Genomic DNA, 22,204 nt, shown 5'->3' on the forward strand with positions numbered 1-22,204 from the left:
TGTAGGTGGGGTTTTGAGGACTTCAGTGTTTTTGCAATGCTGCAATTTCACTGATGCTCCCTTCTCTGGGAAACCCAACCTCCGGACTTTCGTTGCCAGCGAAGCACTCGTTTTTGCGATGCTGGGATTCCCCTGCTGGGATTCCCCTGCAGCATCAAAAAAACACAGAAGTCCAGAGGTGGGGTTTCCCAGCGAAGGGAGCACCAGTGAAATCGCAGCAGTGCAAAAACGGGCACTCCGGCTGGCAAAAGGGGTGAATTTTGGGCTTGCACACATTAATCGCTTTTCCATTGATTCCTATGGGAAACATTGTTTCGTCTTACAAACTTTTCACCTTAAGAACCTCGTCCCGGAACCAATTAAGTTTGTAAGACAAGGTATCACTCTATAACATTCAACAATAACGATATTCAAATAGCTTGTTGAATGCCAATAGGGAATTCAAGCAGTCAAGTAATCAGAGGGAAAATCTGAAGTTTCCTGCCCTATTCACAGAGCAACTGAAATAGTTCATGCAGATAAGGATAGAGGTTTGCAGTCTCTTCGCTCTTTCTACTTAATAGTTTAATAATCTTTCCTTTCTCCCGAATGACATAAAATGCAAAGAATATGCTAAGAGCCATTAGCCTAGCAAACAACCATTCAATTTATGCCTTGTGTTAGTATTCAAATATATATTTAGCAAAAAGCTGATTATACAGTCTTAATAACCTTGCATTTTGGCACTTGATTTGTTTTATTAAGCGAGGTGAGTAAAGATTCAAGAGAGGGAGAGGGATTTTTAAATAAATAAATAAATATATTTAAATATGGACAAATACAGTTTCTGTCAATGCTGCTTGCCTTGTAATTGGCAAGCCTATATTTCAGTGTCCAATCATTGTCTATAAAATACTACCGTAATTTGCAATTTATTGATTTAGTTTATCATTGTTATACAAATGTCACAGAATGAAGTGTGGGGAAGAATCATTTCAGCTAGTAGCTCTTAAACTGGGATCTAAAACTCTAACCTTTCCATTCCTTTTAAATAATCTTAGTGGTTTCTCATATCCCATTAAGTCTACTTAATTATTTAGGCATCCTAACTAGTTTAGATTTAGTTATTTAGGTTTATTGAATTCTGCCCACAGCCTGATTTAAACATCAGCTTTGAAGTACTGTATGATGGAACATGATCCAGAGCCATGCTACTCAAGTGATACATTTTCAGCATGAAATCACTTAATGGGAAGGCAGGATTAGAAGCTTCATGTGAGAGGTTTTGTACCTAAATACTGGGTTTGAGGAGTGTTTATTTATTATTATTATTATTATTATTATTATTATTATTATTATTATTATTAATTTATTTATTGGATTTGTATGCCGCCCCTCTCTGCAGACTCGGGGCGGCTAACAACAATGATAAAAAACAGCATGTAACAATCCAATTAATAAAATAACTAAAAACCCTTATTATAAAACCAAACATACACACAAACATACCATGCATAACTTGTAATGGCCTAGGGGGAAGGAATATCTTAACTCCCCCATGCCTAGCGATAAAGGTGGGTCTTGAGTAATTTGCGAAAGACAAGGAGGGTGGGGGCCGTTCTAATCTCTGGGGGGAGTTGATTCCAGAGGGCTGGGGCTGCCACAGAGAAGGCTCTTCCCCTGGGGCCCACCAAACAACATTGTTTGGTCAATGGGACCCGGAGAAGGCCAACTCTGTGGGACGTTATTGGCCACTGGGATTTGTGCGGTAGAAGGCGGTTCTGGATATATTCTGGCCCAATGCCATGTAGGGCTTTAAAGGTTATTACCAACAATTTGAATTGTGACCGGAAACCGATCAGCAGCCAGTGCAGGCCATGGAGTGTTGCAGAAACGTGGGCGAATCTAGGGATTATTTCTTAATCAAATGAGAATATTGATTTTTGGTTTTCGACCAATAAACACAAGTATACAATTTAAAATATAGCATTGAAAAAATATTGTAGCTAATATGTTATAGAGGTTATTCATGTTAGGTCTGGAATTCAATTTGATTGGAAATCAAGCATGGAGAATGGCACATCAATATCAATCCTTTAAATTCATTTTTGGGTCTTGTGACTCTTTTGATCTTTCATATCATCCAGAGGCATGGGGTGAGGTATCATCAGTACATAGATGATACACAGTTGTACATCTCCACCCCATGTCCAGTCAACGAAGCAGTGGAAGTGATGTGCCAGTGTCTGGAGGCAGTTGGGGACTGGATGGGTGTCAACAGACTCAAACTCAACCCGGATAAGATGGAGTGGCTGTGGGTTTTGCCTCCCAAGGACAATTCCACCTGTCTATCCATTGACCCCCTCAGAGAGGGTGCACAACTTGGGCGTCCTCCTCGATCCACAGCTCACATTAGAGAACCATTGTTCAGCTGTGGCGAGGGGGACGTTTGCCCAGGTTCACCTGGTGCACCAGTTGCGGCCCTATCTGGATCGGGACTCACTACTCACAGTCACTCATGCCCTCATCACCTCGAGATTTGACTACTGTAATGCTCTCTACATGGGGCTACCTTTGAAAAGTGTTCGGAAACTTCAGATCGTGCAGAATGCAGCTGCGAGAACAATCATGGGCTTCCCAAAGTATGCCCATGTTACACCAACACTCCGCAGTCTGCATTGGTTGCCGATAAATTTCCGGTCACAATTCAAAGTGTTGGTCTTGACCTATAAAGCCCTTCATGGCATTGGACCAGAATATCTCCGGGACCGCCTTCTGCCGCACGAATCCCAGCGACTGATTAGGTCCCACAGAGTTGGCCTTCTCCGGGTCCCGTCAACTAAACAATGTCATTTGGCGGGTCCCAGGGGAAGAGCCTTCTCTGTGGTGGCCCCAACCCTCTGGAACCAGCTCCCCCCTGAGATTAGAACTGCCCCCACCCTCCTTGCCTTCCGCAAACTCCTTAAAACCCACCTCTGCCATCAAGCATGGGGAAACTGAAATATCTTCCCCAGGCCTATACTGTTTATGTATGGTATGTTGTGTGCATGTTTTTTTTAAATTATGGGTTTTTAGCTTTCTAATTATTGAATTTGTATTATATATTGTTTTCTGTTACTGATGTGAGCCGCCCCGAGTCTGCGGAGAGGGGCGGCATACAAATTTAATAAATAAAATAGATAGATAGATAGATAGATAGATAGATAGATAGATAGATAGATAGATAGATAGATAGATAGATAGATAGATAGATATGTGGAGGGCAAAATGTTGCAATTCATCACAGCCAACTCATCACAGTCAACTCACCAAGGCCAATTTGCCACGGCCAACTCACCATGGGATTACTTTCTATGTCCAATTCACTACCAGACAACTTGTTGCAGGACAATTCAACAATTCAATTTAATTATTTAAAATAATTACAAAAATATTTTAATGGTTGTCGTTGGCATTTCATGTGGTCCCTCTTTTCTCATTCTTCCAGTATTTCTTTGATATTAATGAAAGTCTTGTCCTGGGCAAGCTGTCCGGGTGTGAGTTAGACATGGCAATTTGTTAGGTGGTGAGTTGTCCTGGCCATGATAAATTCTCATAGACCTCGTGGAGCAGTAGTATTATTGTTATTTTTCAGAGCCAGAAGATTTTTTGTAGCAAAGGTTAACTACATGAGGTTAACTTTAGTTTTGCTTGTTGTCACCCAAAAAATCTGGTATCACCTTCATTGAGTTGCTGGATGGTCACTAATGCCATTAATACTGATCTCTAAGAAAAGACATGGTCAATGTTCAGTCTTTATCCACCATTATCTTCATGACAATCAGTACAGTTCATCTGGTTGACTTCTGTGCTATACTCCTAATGCCTGTTGTTTGTCCATCCCATCAGTTGTGTGACTTAGGGCATGAGAGAATTATTTACAGTGGGTTATCCTGAAGTAAATTACAGTAGTACCTCTACTTAAGAACTTAATTCGTTCCGTGACCAGGTTCTTAAGTAGAAAAGTTTGTAAGTAGAAGCAATTTTTCCCATAGGAATCAATGTAAAAGCAAATAATGCATGCAAACCCATCAGGAAAGAAATAAAAGCTTGGAATTTGGGTGGGAGGAGGAGGAGGAAGAAGAGGAGGAGGACAGTCGCTGCTGAAAGAAGAAGGTGAGGTGAGTGGAATCAAAAAAATCCAAAACTTTAAGGCTTAAAAAAAAAGAGGGACTGCCCAGAGCAAAGGGAGCATTTCTTTTCTCTGGACACTGGCAGAGGTTTATTCCCTCTCCAAACACCCAGAGAAAGGAAAATGCTTTGTTTGCTCTGGACTTCCAAAGCCTCCTTAAGCGCCACTGAAAGGCTCCTCTGGCAGCCCAGAAAGGCTCGAGATGGCCGGGATTAAAGAGGGAATGGCAGGAAACTGGCCAGGCCTTCATGCCGCTCTCAAATTTCCTTGGAAACTTTTCTGGGCTCGGTTTCTTAAGTGGAAAATGGTTCTTAAGAAGAGGCAAAAAAATCTTGAACACCTGGTTCTTATCTAGAAATCTTAAGTAGAGGCGTTCTTAAGTAGAGGCACCACTGTTTTTGTTGGGTGACACACTAAATCTATTGGTTTGGTCCAATGATTTAGCAACAGAATATTCTGGGACCTTGAAATGTTTCCATTTTAGCAGCAATTCAGTGCATTTTCAGTGTAATATCTACTTATATAAAGGTAAGTGGTAAGTTTCCTCTCTCCTGAAAAACTGCAATATTTGACAATGTGCTGATGCTCAAGTTAAATCTCCAAAATAGCTCAGTATTGTGACCAACATAAAATTATTTCTTACCTTATGGAATATTGTACTGAGGACATTTTGAAAAAATAGCATTGCCATTTTGAAGATTGTATTTAATTCAGAATAGCCGTCTGCCATCCTCATTTCATCTCATGAAGGACAATATTTTGAGAACTAATATTTGAATCATCCCTAATAATATTTTTCAGTCACATAAATGACTCATAATTACTTTTTCCTCTTTTAATAAAACTCCTTTTGTATGTTGCTTTCCCTTCACATTTTTTTTTCAGCCTGAGTTGTCAGTCCTGAAAAAAAAGGTTTTATCATCTTCAGAATTGCTGTCTGGAGATATTAATTATTTTCCTGGTTTGATGCTGTACTTTCCATGGTGTCACTAAAATGGACCCATTAAGAATGAGTGATAGATATAGTAATTTCATTAGCACCATCAATAATGCATTGCACTTACCTTTTGAGAATCTTTCTGAATAGATTACAGTGACTGGGAATTATATTTACGTGATCAAAATAGTTAAGGTTGAAGAGAAATATTATGAAGCGATTAGTCAACTGTAACTGGATTGATGTCCTTTTAATAACATAATGAAAAAATTATGGTGTTTGCAATAGTCCATGTATCATTTGGAGAGCCTAATATAAACTTGTCACATAGTATTTTCTACACAAATCACAATCCCATACAAAGATATACATGGTATGTGTTGTGGTTCAGCCTGGGACCCCTCCGGGAATGGCTGATTTGCTGTCGGTGTCCGGCTCAGAGGATGAGGACCAGGAGGGGCAGACTGATGAAGAAGCTGAATCCCAGGCTGAAGATGAAGGACAGCCAGAGTTCCACCAGGGGGAGCTCTCCCCAGCAAGCAGCCTGGATTCCCTGGGGGAAGATGCTAGTGACTTCATAGATATGCGACAGAGGAGAGCTAACGAGAGAAGAACGCAATTGGCCAGATATTTCCAGCATTAGGGGTCGCAGCTGGGTTTGGGTGTGGTGCTTGGGAAAGGATAAAAGGCGGCCCCACCCTTCCTGGCTTGTGGAGTTTTATCTTGGAGATTCGTGAGACCTGTTTGTGAACTTTGGTGGCTACAATCCTGGTTTGTGCCTTGGACTCTTGAAACCTTGGGGGGGGGTGCCAGCAAGAAGCTTTTGGAATTGACTGGACATCAGGACCCTGTTGTAAAGTATTGTAACCTGTCTGCTGTGAAGACAGGTTTTCCTTTGTGCTTATTTTTTCCTGCTATAAATTACTTTTGGATTTTACCAGAGTGTCTGGCTATTTTTCAGTGGGTGTGGAGGTCTGGGAAAACCCAGACAGAACAGTATGTATGCAATGTTCCCTCTAATTTTTTTTTTGGTGTGGGCAGAAAAGTATAGTGTGTGAGCGACATTCCCCAAGCGCACGGAGAAAGCCCTCTCTCACAGCCCCCTGGCTGGGAGCACTTTCGTCCCGAGGAGAAGCTGCAGCCGCCACCACCGCGGTAGAAGTCGCGCCCCAAGGCAGGAGGCGGTGGAGGAGGAGACGGGGTGGGTCGGGCGGGTGGGGGGCAGGGCCGAGAGGCTGGGGGCGCGAGGGGGCCGGAGGCACCGTGGGGAGGCAGGGGCGGCCGCAGCTTCCTTTCCTTCTACTGCCGGCACCTCCCTGCCCCCGCAACGCCCCCCCGCAGGCTGGCAGGGGGATGGGGAGCGTGCGCCCGTGGAAAAGGGTGCGCAGGGGGGTATTTTGGGGTGCGCGTGTGCGCATGCGCGCAGCTTATGGGGAACGCTGTATGTATGTATAAAGCCCTACATGGCATTGGACCAGAATACCTTCGAGACCGCCTGCTGCTGCACGAATCCCAATGGCCAATTAGGTCCCACAGAGTTGTCCTTCTCCGGGTCCCGTCGACTAAACAATGCGATCTGGCAGGACCCAGGGGAAAAGTCTTCTCTGTGGTGACCCTGGCCCTCTGGAATCAACTTCCTCCGGAGATTCGAACTGCCCCTACCCTCTTTGCATTCTGCAAAATGCTAAAGACCCATCTCTGCTGCCAGACGTGGGGGGATTAACCTCCCTCTCCTTTTTCCTCTGACCTCTATATTGATCAGCTGGACTGAGTGTGTATGATTGTGTAGTTAATGGTTTTTTATACATGTATTTTTATTTAGTTTAATTTTAACGTTAGATTTGTATTATGTTGTATTACTGTCTTGTAAGCTGCTCCGAGTCTTCGGAGAGGGGCGGCATACAAATCTAATAAATTCAAATTCAATTCAATTCAACCTCATTTAGTGCATTAGGAAAAACATACCCAAAGCCCTGAAGAAGAAGAAAAAAAGAAAAAAATCAAGAAAATTTCTACCAGTTCTGCATAACTGACCAGACCCGTAGGAACCCATCACTGATTGTGACATTAGAAAAAGAAATATACCCACCCCTTTGCGTTAAATAAAACATCTTTGAAGAACCAAGAGTAAACTTGGCCCCCCTGTTTCAGAAAATGAAATGGCAAATTCTGAGGAAAGGGGAGTTGAGGCATTGGAGGGCAGAGTTGTCTGCAGAATGGTCCCAATGAGTCCCAAGTTGGTTTGTTTTCCACAGCTGGGATGGAGGAAGATACTCAGTTTTGCTAATCCATTTGACTTATTTACAGGAATTTACTTTCCTCATGGATAGTTGGTTTTATGAGATTGCTTTTTACGGTACTAAATTTGCACGTAAATATGCAATTTGTTTTAAAAGTAAACATGCATATTAAAATATATGCATGCTTGTTTATATGGATTTTTTTCTTATGGGATATGATTTCTTTTACACTATACTGTATAATTTATTGAGATGTACAAGTTTGCCTTTCATGTTCTCTGCTATGTTTTGCAAATTTATTATATTTTATATTTTATATTTTTTCATATTTTATATTTCATATTTTATATTTTATATTTTATATTATTGTATATTTTATATTTTATATTATTTTATATTTTATATTATTTTTATTATTTTATTTTTTATTATTTTATTTTGTTTTTTATTATTTTATTTTATTTTATTTTCTTGGATATCTATGCCACCTTTCTCCAGGAGACTCAGGGTATCTGACATAATAAAATAATTACAAAATACATAGTTTAAAAACCCAAACAAGTATAAGCCTAAGGCTAAAACCCAAACAATTTAAAAACCATTCAATCTGATTCATTCCAAAAACAATCATAACAAGAACCGGAGCAGGGTATCAACATTCAACGACCACAGGCCTGCCAGAAAAGGTGTGATTTTAAAACCTTTCAAAAAGCCAACAGAGTAGAGGTGGTGCAAGTCTCCAGGGGGGAGTTAGTTCCAAAGGACCAGAGCTGCCACAGAGAAGGCCCTTCCCCTAGGTCCCGCCAGGCAACATTGTTGAATGATGGGATCTGGAGAAGGCCGACTCTGTGGGATCTAACCGACCATTGAGATACGTGAGGCAGGAGACAGTCCCATAAGTAATCCAGTCCCATAAGTAATTAATTTGTATTAATACATGCAATTTGGTAGATAGTTTTGCAATGGGTACAGACCTTTGGGCCAGGGATGGTTTCTAACTTTCCCTGATGCCCGTTCTGCACATGTATTGTGTGTATGCACACACTTTGTGCGAGCACACATTCACGTGCAGTGCCAAAAATAAAGCAAAACTAAGAAGTGAAAAGCTGAAAAACAAGATGGTGGCGCATGCACAATACCGGAAACTCAGCTTCTGTGCATGGACAGAAGAAAAAAAAAATATTCCCTAACATTTCCCCCCCTTCCTCCAAAAAAGATGGTGGCGTCCACTGACTGGCATCTAGAGAACCCGCTCTATGACATCACTTCCCGCTTACTACCTGTTCTACTGGGAGGAACCCACCTCTGGGTTCATTCATCCAGAACAAATTTCTTCCAGACCACAAAATAATCTTACATTTTTTTTGAAGCCCTGTATGGATCTGGGCCTGTGGAACATTCTACCACTGGAAGTGTGAACTTCTTCCATTCTTCTGGCCTTCTGAATGGGTATCAAAACCTTTGGGATTTGGGACAGCAAAGACCTTCACTATTGGAAGTAATTATATTGCCCACAAAATTGTATTGCCCACAAAATCATATGCTGCAACGTCCTGCCTGTCAATGACTATTTCAGCTTCAACCGCAACAACACAAGAGCACGCAACAAATTCAAACTTAATATTAATCGCTCAAAGCTTGACTGTAAAAATATGACTTTAGCAATCGAGTTGTCGAAGCATGGAACTCATTACCGGACTCAATAGTGTCAACCCCTAACCTCCAACATTTCTCCCTTAGACTATCCACGATTGACCTCTCCAGGTTCCTAAGAGGTCAGTAAGAGGCGTACATAAGTGCACTAGTGTGCCTTTCATCCCCTGTCCAATTGTCTCTCCTTATCTCATATATCATATATCTTTTCTTCTTTTCATATATCTTCTCTATTTTTATATCTTTTATTTATATATAATACTTCATGTCTATTCTCTTTAATATGTATTGTGTATTAGACAAAATAAATAAATAAATAAAAATAAAATAAAATAACAGAGTAAACCTGAATTTGAAAGCAGAGTAGATCTACTAGAAGGCTACAAGGGACCAACATTCAATGAAACCAATAGTGAAGTTGGCACCTGGGTCTGATGAAAGCTGAGAAGTATGGAAATCATTAAATGCACATCTGTATGTGTAACGCAAGATCCAGAGACACTGAAAAAAATGAGGTTATCTGGTTGCTTTTGTTCTTTGCGATTGTAGTCTCATGCAAACAACAAAACATATGCCTTCCCTTTGTACTCCAAACAGTGCAACAGCAACGCACAGAACACAATTAATATTGCTAGCTTTTGAGAAAGATATGTTTAAGCTGTACCTATTTTAATCTTGTATTTAATCTTTTATTTTATATTTTACGTCCTATAGTGTGTCTTATTGTGATGCTTCTGACACAAATAAACAATAGCATTTTTAAAGACTTATATACTGCTTCATAGTACTTTTACAACCCTCTCTAAGCAGTTTACAGAATCAGCATATTGCCCCCAACAATCTGGGTCTTCATTTTACCCATCTCGGAAGGATGAAAGACTGAGTCAACCTGGAGCCGGTGGTGAGATGTGAACTCCTGACCTACAGCCAGCAGTTAGCTGACGTAGCTGCAGGGCTGCACTCTAACCACTGTGCCACCCCGACTCTTACATAAATAGATCGATAGATAGACAGACAGACCTTAAGGATGCTGCAACAATATAAGTGTAAGACCTGGTGTAAGTCACTATTTTCAGTGCCATTGTAATTTTGAATTGTTGCCCAAGAACTTTTCAAAGTGCTGGGTCCTTTCAACTAGATATATAGGTAGGTAGGTAGGTAGGTAGGTAGGTAAGGTTGTGGTTAGCTCTGGCCCAGCTCCTGCCCCAAGGACTGTGGATGTGGGGGAGACATCCACATGCTGCAGGCCTGTTTTGCCCCCAGTGGAATCTGCTGATGAAGGCTCCTGTGACCAAGAAGACATGAGTGACAGGGAAGAGGAGAGTGGGGCAGACAGCTCAGAAGGAGATCAATTATCTAGCTCCTCCTTGGATTCAGAACAATAGTTAATGATACAGCCACGCATGCGGAGAGCGATGCATAGGCAACAAAAACTGAGAGATTATTATCAAAGAAAATGAGGCCACCTGTGGTTGGGTGGGGCTGTGGTAATTAGTGAGGCTGCTATAAATAGCAGCCTGTGGGTTTGGCCATTGTGGAGGATTATCTGATCGTTGTGTTTCGTGACTGCTTTACTGACTTTGACCTTTTGTGTGCTGATTTTTCCCCGCTTTGAAACTAAACCGGAGCAAAGTGTGTTTCACTTTGTGAAAGAAGAAGGACTGTGAATTGCCTCACAGCTGCAAGCTAAGTATCACAGAACTGATAAGGGACTTGTACAAATTACCAGTTTGTTTGGAAATGAGTGCTCTTTGCTATACCAAAAGAGGGTTTGGTTTAAGTGAATTTCCGTTATAAAGAACATTGTTTTGAATTTTCAAACGTGTGTGTCTGAAATTTGTACCTGTGAATTTTTGGAGGAGTGTACCAGAGAGCCCGACAGATAGATAGATAGATAGATAGATAGATAGATAGATAGATAGATAGATAGATAGATAGATAGATAGATAGATAGATAGATAGATAGATAGATATTATATTGGATTGGCCATAGATCAGAACTTCTATTCTCCTTCTGAGCTTCTAGTCTCATCTTACTGCAATGTTGTCTTGAGAAGCAAGAGGAATTTTCAAGCAGCAGCATCTTCAAAAGTTTAAATGCTGTTGTGAGTTATGAAAATCCCCAAGCCTTTAGGGTGGGATCCATTTCTGTTTTCTGCAGCTACAAAAGAACCACTTCTAAGTGCACTTATCAAGTTGCCATTTATCCTGCATGTTCTTGTTGATATTGTTAGCCAACCCCTCTCTCTTTAAATGATAATTACATGGCTCTGATAGTGATCTGCACAAAATACTCTCCGGTAGTCTTCTGGATGACTATCACTGGCAGTTTTATTACTAATTTGCAGTTGCCACTGGGCTTGTCTATAATTAAGTTACTAATGGACTGTCTTGGCTGAGCTGCTCTCTTTGGTTATCCACCCCCACTTTCCTTGCCTTTCTTTTTTATGAAATCTTTTCATATGTTTGAGGATAAAGCTCTATCTGTGATCGCTCACCAACCTTTTAGGTATGTTTTAATTGTTTTTCAACTTCACACTCTTTGGTTCACAACCAAAAATGCCTCTGGGTAGAGATTTATATGATATTTACATACTGCTTTAATTAAAGTAACGATTACACCTGCTTTAAGATAATATGTATTACTCACTGCCAACTACAAACACAATGACTAGGGCCAGCCTGCGTAGTGGTTGCTTTTGAAAAGATGTTTAATTTTGCAGTACTTTAAATAAGGTTGCTTAAAATATTAATTATGGAAGTACTCGACTGGGACATTTTATAATACAGAAAGTAACTAGGCTGAATACCATGAAAGAGTTGCTTCATGAAAATAATTTTCATACCCTCAAACAGCTGTCCTAATATTAAAACCAGTTCATTAGAGTTGGTCAAAATTTGCTCAGGCAATTTGATTTTTATTGAAAATTCTAAAAGCTGAATTCCATCCAGCTGAAACTGGTCCAAGTTAGCTTGATTCTCAAAATGGCCCGCAAATAGTTTGAATAAATAATAAACAATATTGACACACAAAGTAGTCCTTGACTACCCATTACGTTCATAAGACGTGGTCATTTTAACTCAAATCATCCTTGTGACTGACCCATTTTTAAAATTTATTCTGTTTATATGCCACCTATCTAGTTGTCCAAAACATTTTAGGATATTTTTTGCTGTGGTCATTAAGTAAACTCATTGTTTGCTATGGGCTGATTTTGCCCATAATAAATGCTGGTTTTTAGCAGTGTCATAAAATGCAGTCATGTTTTGGGTTTAATGGGAAAAGACTTTGGAATGGGGAAGGAATTGGAACTTTGATGTTATATACACTGCTCAAAATAAATAAATAAAGGGAACACTTAAACAACACAATATAACTCCAAGTAAAATCAAATTTCTGTGAAATCAAACTGTCTACTTAGGAAGCAACACTGATTGATAATCAATTTCACATGCTGTTGTGCACATTCAACTTTGTACAGAGCAAAGTATTCCATGACAATATTTCATTCATTCAGATCTAGGATATGTGTTTATTTGAGTGTTCCCTTTATTTTTTTGAGCAGTATATGTTGACAGCAATAAGACTACACACAGATATGGAAGGAGATTTCGAACCCCACAAGGGACTAATGACTGCAAAAATTGATGGAGTTAGCAGAGATGGCTAAGTTGACTGCTTAAATAAATACTTTTATTTCTACTTGGAAACCACTTCTGTACTTTGTGCTTGACGTGAAAAAAAAAAAGGAATGCTGACTTTGGGTTTTACTGATTAGATAGATTTGTTGTGCTATAAATGGCTAATTTAAATTATCATGTAAAAGTAAAAAGTTGACCTTGATATTAATGGCTTATTCTACAGTACTAAAGGGAGTTGGAAGTCAATGTCTTTTCTTTCTTGTTTTCCTGTTGTTTTCCTCACTCTTCTCTTCCCTTTTCTCTTCCCTATTTTTCCCATTATTTGCTTTTCTCTGTATGCTACATTATAAACTAATCAACAATTTTGGGAGAAAATGTAGTCATGTGACTTTAACATGCTCCAAACTGCTATAAATGCAGGCTGGTTGTTGAGTACTTAAAATGGGATCATGTGACCAGGGCAGAACTGGATTGTAAATAACCCCAGGGAGGTATGTCCTGATTTTGAATAGTTGCTAAGCTCTTGACTTAAGAGCTGAAGACTCGAGATGGCACAAGAGACAACTCCAATACTTAATCAAGTGGAAGAGCTGCCTCTTATCAGAGACATCCTGGGTAAAGAGTAGGAACATCCTCATAGCAAAATTAACACAACAACCCAAACAAGCTGGTGGTGATGGTCGCAGCATTAAAATCTATACCTGTACTCAAATTAGAAACATAGAAACATAGAAGACTGACAGTAGAAAAAGACCTCATGATCCATCTAGTCTGCCCTTATACTATTTCCTGTATTTTTATCTTAGGATGGATATACAGTATGTTTATCTCAGGCATGTTTAAATTCAGTTCCTGTGGATTTACCAACCAGGTCTGCTGGAAGTTGTGTTCCAAGGATCTACTACTCTTTCAGTAAAATAATATTTTCTCATGTTGCTTTTGATCTTCCCCCCAACTAACTTCAGATTGTGACCCCTTGTTCTTGTGTTCACTTTCCTATTAAAAACACATCCCTCCTGAACCTTATTTAACCCTTTAACATATTTAAATGTTTCGATCATGTCCCCCCTTTTCCTTCTGTCCTCCAGACTATACAGATTGAGTTCATTAAGTCTTTCCTGATACGTTTTATGCTTAAGACCTCCCACCATTCTTGTAGCCCATCTTTGGACCCGTTCAATTTTGTCAATATCTTTTTGTAGGTGAGGTCTCCAGAACTGAACACAGTATTCCAAATGTGGTCTCACCAGCGCTCTATATAGTGGGATCACAATCTCCCTCTTCCTGCTTGTTATACCTCTAGCTATGCAGCCAAACAATTGGTTTTGCTTTGCAGAGGTTGCCTTCAGGAAGTGAGGGCAGCTGCATTTCAATTCGCAAAGCATTCCTGCCATAGGCCAGGAGAGATGGGAAACCAGCAAAATTGCACAGCATCCCAAGACAGAAGCACATTCCATGTTTGTCTCTCTCAAGGTTGTATCCCAGGGTTGTATACAGCAGTGAAGGGAGTGAACTCTACAACCAGCGAAACTTCTCCACTGGTGAATGTGATTAATACACACCCTGGGAGGAGAAGGGAAGCAGGGTCATACTCGAGCGTAAATTACATTGGATCAAAGTTGACTTCACTTGGTAACTTGCCAACATGAAGCTCCTAATAAATAACTGGATTTCTTTTGAAACTTGGCCCGTGACTCATGACTTCATTAGGGCATCTGATGGAATCCTGACAAGTAACCCCAGCATTGCTGATGAATTCAGGGGAATATTTATATATCTGCTTTCATCTGTTTAAGGCAGTCATTTACTGTTTTTCTTGGTTGTTGTTTTCTTTTCTTTAGAAACATCCTTTATCGACTAGATGACAAGACACACCAATTTTCAGTACTCCTGGAGGCAGAAGAGCACTGGAAGCTACATCAGTCAAATGAGACTCTACAAGCTATGTTGGCAAAAGTGTTCAACAGTTTCAATTCAGCTCAGGTTTGTTTCAAAGCAGGACTTGAAATCTTTGAGACCACCTCAGTGGGAAACCAATGACGGATTTGGCTTCTTGGCATCTGCACACATGCCACTTAGAACCTTGTTTACATTTTCCAGAAGACGACTTGGGATCAGACTTGAAATGATATAGGGTTGAAATCTTCCTTCGGTTTCTCAACTTTACAGGAGAATTCCTTGTTTCAAGGTAATCCCACAAGTGCTTTTTAGGTTCCAGAAAGTCCAGCTGCCTCTTGAAAAAAGCACTTTTGGGACAACCATGATCTAGATAATGGAGAACCTCCATAGATATTTGTTTCATGGTACTTCATAGTACCCCCTAGATCAGAGGTCTTCAAACTTGGAAACTTTAAGACTTGTGGACTTCAACTCCCAGAATTCTCCAGCCAACATAGCTGGCTGGAAAATTCTGGGAGTTGAAGTCCACAAGTCTTAAAGTTGCCAAGTTTGGGGATTCCTGCCCTAGATAATTCTAAAGCAGCCTTTTGCACTGTTGAGAATGTATTGCATATTTCTATTTTTGGAATATGTGCAAATAGGTAGCTGTATATGTGTTGATAGATCAAGAATCAAATGAGGAAGATTTAGAATTGGATAACTGGAAAATAATTCCACACAGTTGATCCAAGTTGGAAGAATCAAGGCACTTTTCTCTTTCCTATAACAGCCTATTGCATTTATAATTGCACACAGAAAAGTCATGTAATAATCCTTCTCATTTCCATTCACTTCCTCTATGGCAGTGATGGCAAACCTATGGCACGGGTGCCACAAGTGGCATGCGGAGCCTTATCTGTTGGCACACAAGCCATTGCACTAGCTCAGCTCCAACGTGCATATGTGTGCTAGCCAGATGTTTTTTGGCTTGCATAGAGGCTGGGAGGGCAATTTTGGCTTCCAAAGAGCCTCTGTAGGGATGGGGGAGGGCTTTTTTACTCTCCCCTGGCTCCACGGAAGCCTTTGGAGCTTGGGGAGGGGGAAACACAAGCCTACGGGGTCCACCAGAGATTGGGAAAGAGGCCATTTCCAGCCTCCAGAGGGCCTCCGGGAGGTGTGGGGAAACTGTTTTCACCCTCCTCAGGCATTGAATTATGGGTGTGGGCACTTGCGCTTACGCGATCACGCACAAGCACGCTCTTTCGGGACGCAAGGAAAAAAAGGTTTGCCATCACTGCTTTATGGTATACATGAGCTTCCATCTGTTCCCTTATTTGAAATCATGGGTCACATGTGGCTACTAGGTTTTTAAATATAAGGCCAACATGTAAGTGCATTTACTAGCCTTTGCCTAAGGTTGCCATTCCGTAGCAAAAGCCATTTGTGAAACATTCATTCAAAAATAACTGGTGCTGGTTATTTCTGTTCAACAACAGCCAAAAATAAAAAATCCCACCCGTTTGTGAACAGGAGCCATGAAATCTGATAATAGGTGGTTGGTCATGGATGTTTTCAGATTTCATAGGACACCTGATTTACCATCACCTGATTGTGAACTTTAATTGAACTGGTCCTCCTGCAGAAGACTCAAAATTGAACAGAGTGAACAATGAAATGTCTGTGGTGACATCCTACAGGAAACAAAACAAATTAATATTTTCTTATTATTTATGCACAATGCTCATACTATCATAGACAGGTCTGAAAGAAAATTAGAGACCAGCCATTGGGAAATATAGTATCTAACTTCACCTAGAAAGGACCATGCCTGGTTCTCAACTTTTTCTTTACCATGTATTCCCTTTAAATGCCTCTTATGGCTATGGACATGGCCCACCAAAACTTAACTCAAGAATTAAGGTAGTATATTCACTGAGCTCCTGTGATGACATCTCAGTCTCCCCAGGGTTCATCAGACCACAGGTTGAGAAACACTGCCCCGTGAGATATCCTAGATGATAGAGATATTCAATCCTACCCTATAGATGAAAAATAAGTTGCATAGATCAGGAAGCTGAAAGCAAAATATGTTTTGACAACTTTCTGCTGAAAATCTCCAAGAAAAAAAAATAAAGAATAGGTAAAAACAGTCAAGATATTTAAATACTAAAAGTAAGTGTGGGCAGCTGGGGGTATTCAGGAGTATTCCCTGGCTGGCCCCACCCACCTTCCCTCGCCCCTCCCAGGAGTCCCCCTTGGCCCATTTGGTATTGAGGTAAGTGCAGGGCATGAATGGAAGCTTGGACAGGACGTTTGGCTCCATTTCCTGCCTCCAGAGGGCCTCTGGAGCCTGGGGAGGCCATTTTCGCCCTCCCGGAGACTCAAAAAAGCCTCCAAAGTCCAGGGAAGGCAAATCCCTCCCCTGCTGTGGCACAAGAGGCTGACTAGGCCATGCCCACAATAATAATAATAATAATAATAATAATAATAATAATAATAATTTATTAGGTTGGTATGCCGTCCCTTTCCGAAAACTCGGGGAGGCTCACACCATGGCCACACCCAAGCAGAAACCAGGCAGAGAACCCCTTACATGGGCCTACCTTTGAAAAGTGTTCGGAAACTTCAGATCATGCAGAATGCAGCCGCTAGAGCCATCGTGGGGCTTCCAAGATTCGCCCATGATTCTTCAACACTCCGTGGCTTGCATTGGCTGCCGATCAGTTTCCGGTCACAATTCAAAGTGTTGGTCATGACCTTTAAAGCCCTACATGGCATTGGACCAGATTACCTCCGGAACTGCATGCTACCGCACGAATCCCAGCAACCGATAAGGTCCCACAGAGTTGGCCTTCTGCGGGTCCCGTCGACTAAACAATGTTGTTTGGCAGGCCCCAGGAGAAGAGCCTTCTCTGTGGCAGCCTCGGCCCTCTGGAACCAACTCCCCCCGGAGATTAGAACTGCCCCCACCCTCCCTGTCTTTCGTAAACTACTCAAGACTCATTTATACCGCCAGGCATGGGGGAGTTGAGATATTCCTTCCCCCTAGGCCATTACAAGTTATGCATGGTATGTTTGTGGGTATGTTTGGTTTTTATAAATAAGGGTTTTTAGCTGTTTTATTATTGGATTGTCACATGCTGTTTTTATCATTGTTGTTAGCCGTCCCGAATCTACGAAGAGGGGCAGCATACAAATCCAATAAATTATTATTATTATTATCATTACTAAAATTTTTGAACCCCACCCCTAACTAAAATGTATGCAACTGAAAATATAATAGCCTCCCCATGCTGGGTTTTTTTTAAAAAAAACCCCAGAGCCAATAGACCTTAAGACATATGCTTTCCCATCAAAATCACTAAGCATATCCTGAATGCAAAAACCGTCTTTACTGTGTGACAGGTAATATTGCATTTTAAAGCCTTTATTAATTCAGAGGAAAGCATTAAGTTTACGCAACTGTCTAGATTGGAAAGGAAAATGTTCCGCTTTCCCTTCGTCAGAACCAGAAAAGATGAGTTTAAGTTTCATTAAGTTTAATGAAAGATTGCATGAACCTATAGCACGGTTTTCAGTCACCCGTGGGCTATTCCCAGAAAGCATCACTTAAACTTAACTTGGCATGAATGGCACGTGATTGATGTTGATAGGGAAATAGGTTTTCTAGAGACTCCTGTTCAATAATCTAGCAGAAGAGGGTGCAAAAGAGGTGTGTGTGTTGTGTGAAAGAGAAAGAGACAGAGGGAGAATCACCCAACAGTACATCCTCATTCTTGGTAATATAATTTAAGGAAAATCTCTGTTGTTTCATTTTTGATGAGGTGGGATTCTCCAGAATTCTGACTGGGATGCTCAATGTAAATATAAATGAAATGAAGTCAAATTTATTTATTTTTCATCCTGCTCTTCCCCTTGCTACATATGGCATACATCAGAGGTGGGTTCCTTCTATTCGAATTGGTTTGCTGGAACTTGTAACAAACTGCAGGTGATGTCACAATGTCATGGAGCCAGATCGGTCGATGCTGGCCCATGGAGTCCATCATCTTTTTTTAAAAATGGGGTTTTTTTGGGGGGGGGGGGTTCCTTCTGTGCATGTGCAGAAGTTAGGTTTTCGGCACTGCACATGAGTCACCATCTTGTTTTGGGCTTTTTGGGGGGGGGATTATTTCTGGGGGGTTTTGCTACTGCACATGTGGGTGTCCATGAAGTGTAGCAACGCTGCAAAGTGTAGCAAACCAGCAGCGAGATAAGTTAGAACCCACCAGTGAAGGACTGCAAAAAAATTTACTACCACACTATGGGCATGCTTATTTTGTGGATGTGGCTTCCTGGCCATGTGACCAGGTGGGAGTGGCTTGGTTTTTACTTCCGCACCACTATATTGCGAAAAATCGAGTATCGCGAGGGGTCTTGGAACGTAACCCTCGCAATACTTGAGGGATCACTGTATTTCATAAACAAAGAAACTCCATTTTATTCTTTTCTCTTCCGGCTACACACACATTTTATACTGGTGCATCTCTCCTGGCTCCGTTATCTTTCTTAATTGCATTCTTTACATTCCTTCTCCTGCTCTGCTAGACAAGATTTATTTCGTAAAAGCATGATCACTAAAAAACAGCAGACGGACAGTTAATCACACAGAATACTTGGCTTACTTGGAGAGCGGCATAAAAAATCAACATCTTTTTGTTCGGCAATGTTGAAACTCCACCCTTCTTCTTCACTAGTCCCATGACGTGCCAATTACCTCACTCAATTATTTAACCCCTTCATCTCCTTAATATCTTCTTCCAGACCTTTGTTCTCTACATTTCTGAATTCTTCTGAATTTAGGATTAACCCAGTGTGCCTATAATTCTCCCCCACTAGATCCTGAACCCATAGCCCCATCCTGTGGCTGGCCTCCCACCTATTCTACTACCTGTAAACCCCCCCCCCACTACTTCATAAACACTATCTGAATCCGAGTCCTCAATATCTTCATTATCCTCCAACTGATCAAGAGTATGTACAACAGAGCCCACCCCTGCTATACATCAAATGGTGCACTTAGAAAATAAGTGCTTCTCCTTTGCTTTTGAGCACAATTCATAACCAGGGGCATTCAGAAACAAATTTCCATTGATTTCAATGATATTTTCAGCTAAGTAAGCATCCTAAAGCTTGCATGCTTTCAATGAAATTTCTTTTGAGGCTATTGGGGAGGCATCAATACAGCAGGATGCAACTAAATCATATTAGGCGTTGTCATTTGATTTCATTTTGGTATTGACTCAAATATAGATTCAATTTTTTTTTTAAATAATACTTCAGCAATCATCCAGATTCCTGAGGCATTCTTTATTATTTGGACACAGGTCACATGCCAGTATCTAGCAAAATGAACGCAGTAGTGAATAGTTCTAACAACCAGGGAACTTAACAGTTTATATATTTGTGTGTTTAAAGTGAATGAAAATGAAATTATAATAAATAAGCTGACATTATTTATTGTGCCTACTGTAGAGGGAATAATAAAAAAATAAAGAAACTACAATCAAATCAGACAAGTAATAAGTATACCACAGTGTTGTGATTTGGCCACTAAATTCATGGTAGATTGTAAATTGTTTTGAGTAACCTAAGGGGGAAAACTTAAAATCTACTGTTTACAGGCCACAACGGTCATAAAAACAGCCATAAGATCTCTCTTCCTCTCTCTTCTTCACTCTAAAACATAAGAAAAAGACATATTTATCTACCTACCTACCTACATACCTATTCATCCATCATAGATGACTCTGTTTAAGCAAGCAACCAGCAAACTTTCACTGAAGCATCATTCATGGTTTGGGAATAGGTCAGGATAGGTATGTAATGGATTTTTTCATATTAGGTACTTTTGAAAAAGCAACAGATCAAAGAAATTACATCTGAAATTGGTCTGTTCCTGCAGCCATGGCCTACAAACCTCAAGTTATATCTTAATCCTTTCTTGGCTTAGTTATAGAATAGAATTCTTTATTGGCCAAGTGTTATTGGACACACAAGGAATTTGTCTTGGTGCATATGCTCTCAGTGTACATAAAAGAAAAGATACATTTGTCAAGAATCATGAGGTACAACACTTAATGATTGTTATAGGGGTCAAATAAGCAATGAGGAAACAATCAATATTAATAAAAATCTTAAGAATACAAGCAACAAGTTACAGTCATACAGTCATAAGTGGGAGGAAATGGGTGATAGGAATAACTAGTAGTAATAGTAGCGCAGACTTAGTAAATTGTTTGACAGTGTTGAGGGAAATATTTGTTTAGCAGAGTGATGGCGTTTGGGAAAAAAATGTTCTTGTGTCTAGTTATCTTGGTGTGCAGGGCTCTGTAGCGACATTTTGAGGGTAGAAGTTGAAACAGTTTATGTCCAGGATGTGAGGGGTCAGTAAATATTTTCATAGCCCTCTTGACTCGTGAAGTATACATGTCCTCGATGGAAGGCAGGTTGGCAGCAATTGTTTTTTCTGTAGTTCTGATTATCCTCTGAAGTCTGTGTCTTGTTGGGTTGGAGAACCAAACCAGACAGTTATAGAGGTGCAAAGGCAGACTCAATAATTCCTCTGTAGAACTGTATCAGCAGCTCCTTGGGCAGTTTGAGCTTCCTTAGTTGGCAGAGAAAGAACATTCTTGTTGTTGTTTTTTAAGTTTGCCTATTTGCAGCTAGCACTTTGATTAACTTAGCCAAATGTAAGTATTCCCAGTGCCTAATTATTTATTGCTGAGCTATGTTTTCTTGCACATTTTTTTTAAAAAAGCAGGCATACTGTTTTTTAATCACACTGTTGCAATGATCAAAGTTGACCTTTTTTTATATGCAATCCTGGCCTTGACAAATATATTTTGTTTTGCTTTTGGTTTTGTTTGTTTTTTCCAGTATTGATGTCCAAATGTCTGGAATTGGTCTGGGAAGTCAGTGCTGGTTTTTCCATTATGATACAGGACAAAACATAAATGGCACAGTTCATATTTCCTTGTGAAAACAGGATTTATGGAGATGCTGGCTCCATGGTCACCCACAGGAAGGTGAAAATCTGAAAGATGGCAAATGCAGTGATTTTGACCTTCTAACACAGTAAACTTGTATGCATGTGGTTCACTGTTTGGAGTTGTCAGAGTCACTGATAAAGTGGTATAGATTTTTAAATCTAGTGTGTCTATCACAGTGCTCTGTGAAATAGGATCTTCCCTACAGGGATCCCATAGTTGTAGAACTATTTTAAGGAGGGTTTTGATAATTCATTAAGCTTACGTGCAAATGCCTGTTGCTGAGAATTTGTACTGGATGGATGTAGGTACCAAACGTACAAAACTTACTGGACAAAATTTACAGCTCAGATGTCAAACTTACTACTCTTCCTAATTGTCTTTTAATTTCTTCTGATTACTTGATTTCCTGAGTTGCTGATTATGCATTTAAATGAGTCTGAATTATATATTTTCCTATGAAAAAATTCCAGTTCATCTTGACTTCTGTTGATATCAGGGTTTGGTGATTAGGTGACCTTAGGGAGCCTTTAATTCTGGACTCTTATGGATTAAGTCTGAACAGGTAATATCACCTAGATAATTTAGATTAAAAAAAACCTCCACTTTGACTAAAAGGAGATTTTTTTTACTTATACGTATTATCATACACAGGGCAAAGGAAACTATGAGAACT

General features: G+C 40.3%; 1 protein-coding gene across 1 annotated transcript in view; it reads left to right on the top strand.

Annotated features, from left to right (window-relative positions):
• NAALADL2 (N-acetylated alpha-linked acidic dipeptidase like 2) overlaps positions 1-16,985 on the top strand; it is a 716,175-nt gene extending 699,190 nt beyond the window's left edge. Inside the window, exon 14 of the mRNA XM_070753658.1 lies at positions 14,464-16,985. Within this exon, the coding sequence (XP_070609759.1) occupies positions 14,464-14,662 (199 nt within the window). The 3' untranslated portion in view covers positions 14,663-16,985. The remainder of the gene's footprint in view (positions 1-14,463) is intronic.
• The last annotated feature ends 5,219 nt before the right edge of the window (positions 16,986-22,204 follow it).

The sequence above is a fragment of the Erythrolamprus reginae genome, chromosome 5 (assembly GCF_031021105.1).
Source record: "Erythrolamprus reginae isolate rEryReg1 chromosome 5, rEryReg1.hap1, whole genome shotgun sequence".
Taxonomy (NCBI): Eukaryota; Metazoa; Chordata; class Lepidosauria; order Squamata; family Dipsadidae; genus Erythrolamprus; species Erythrolamprus reginae.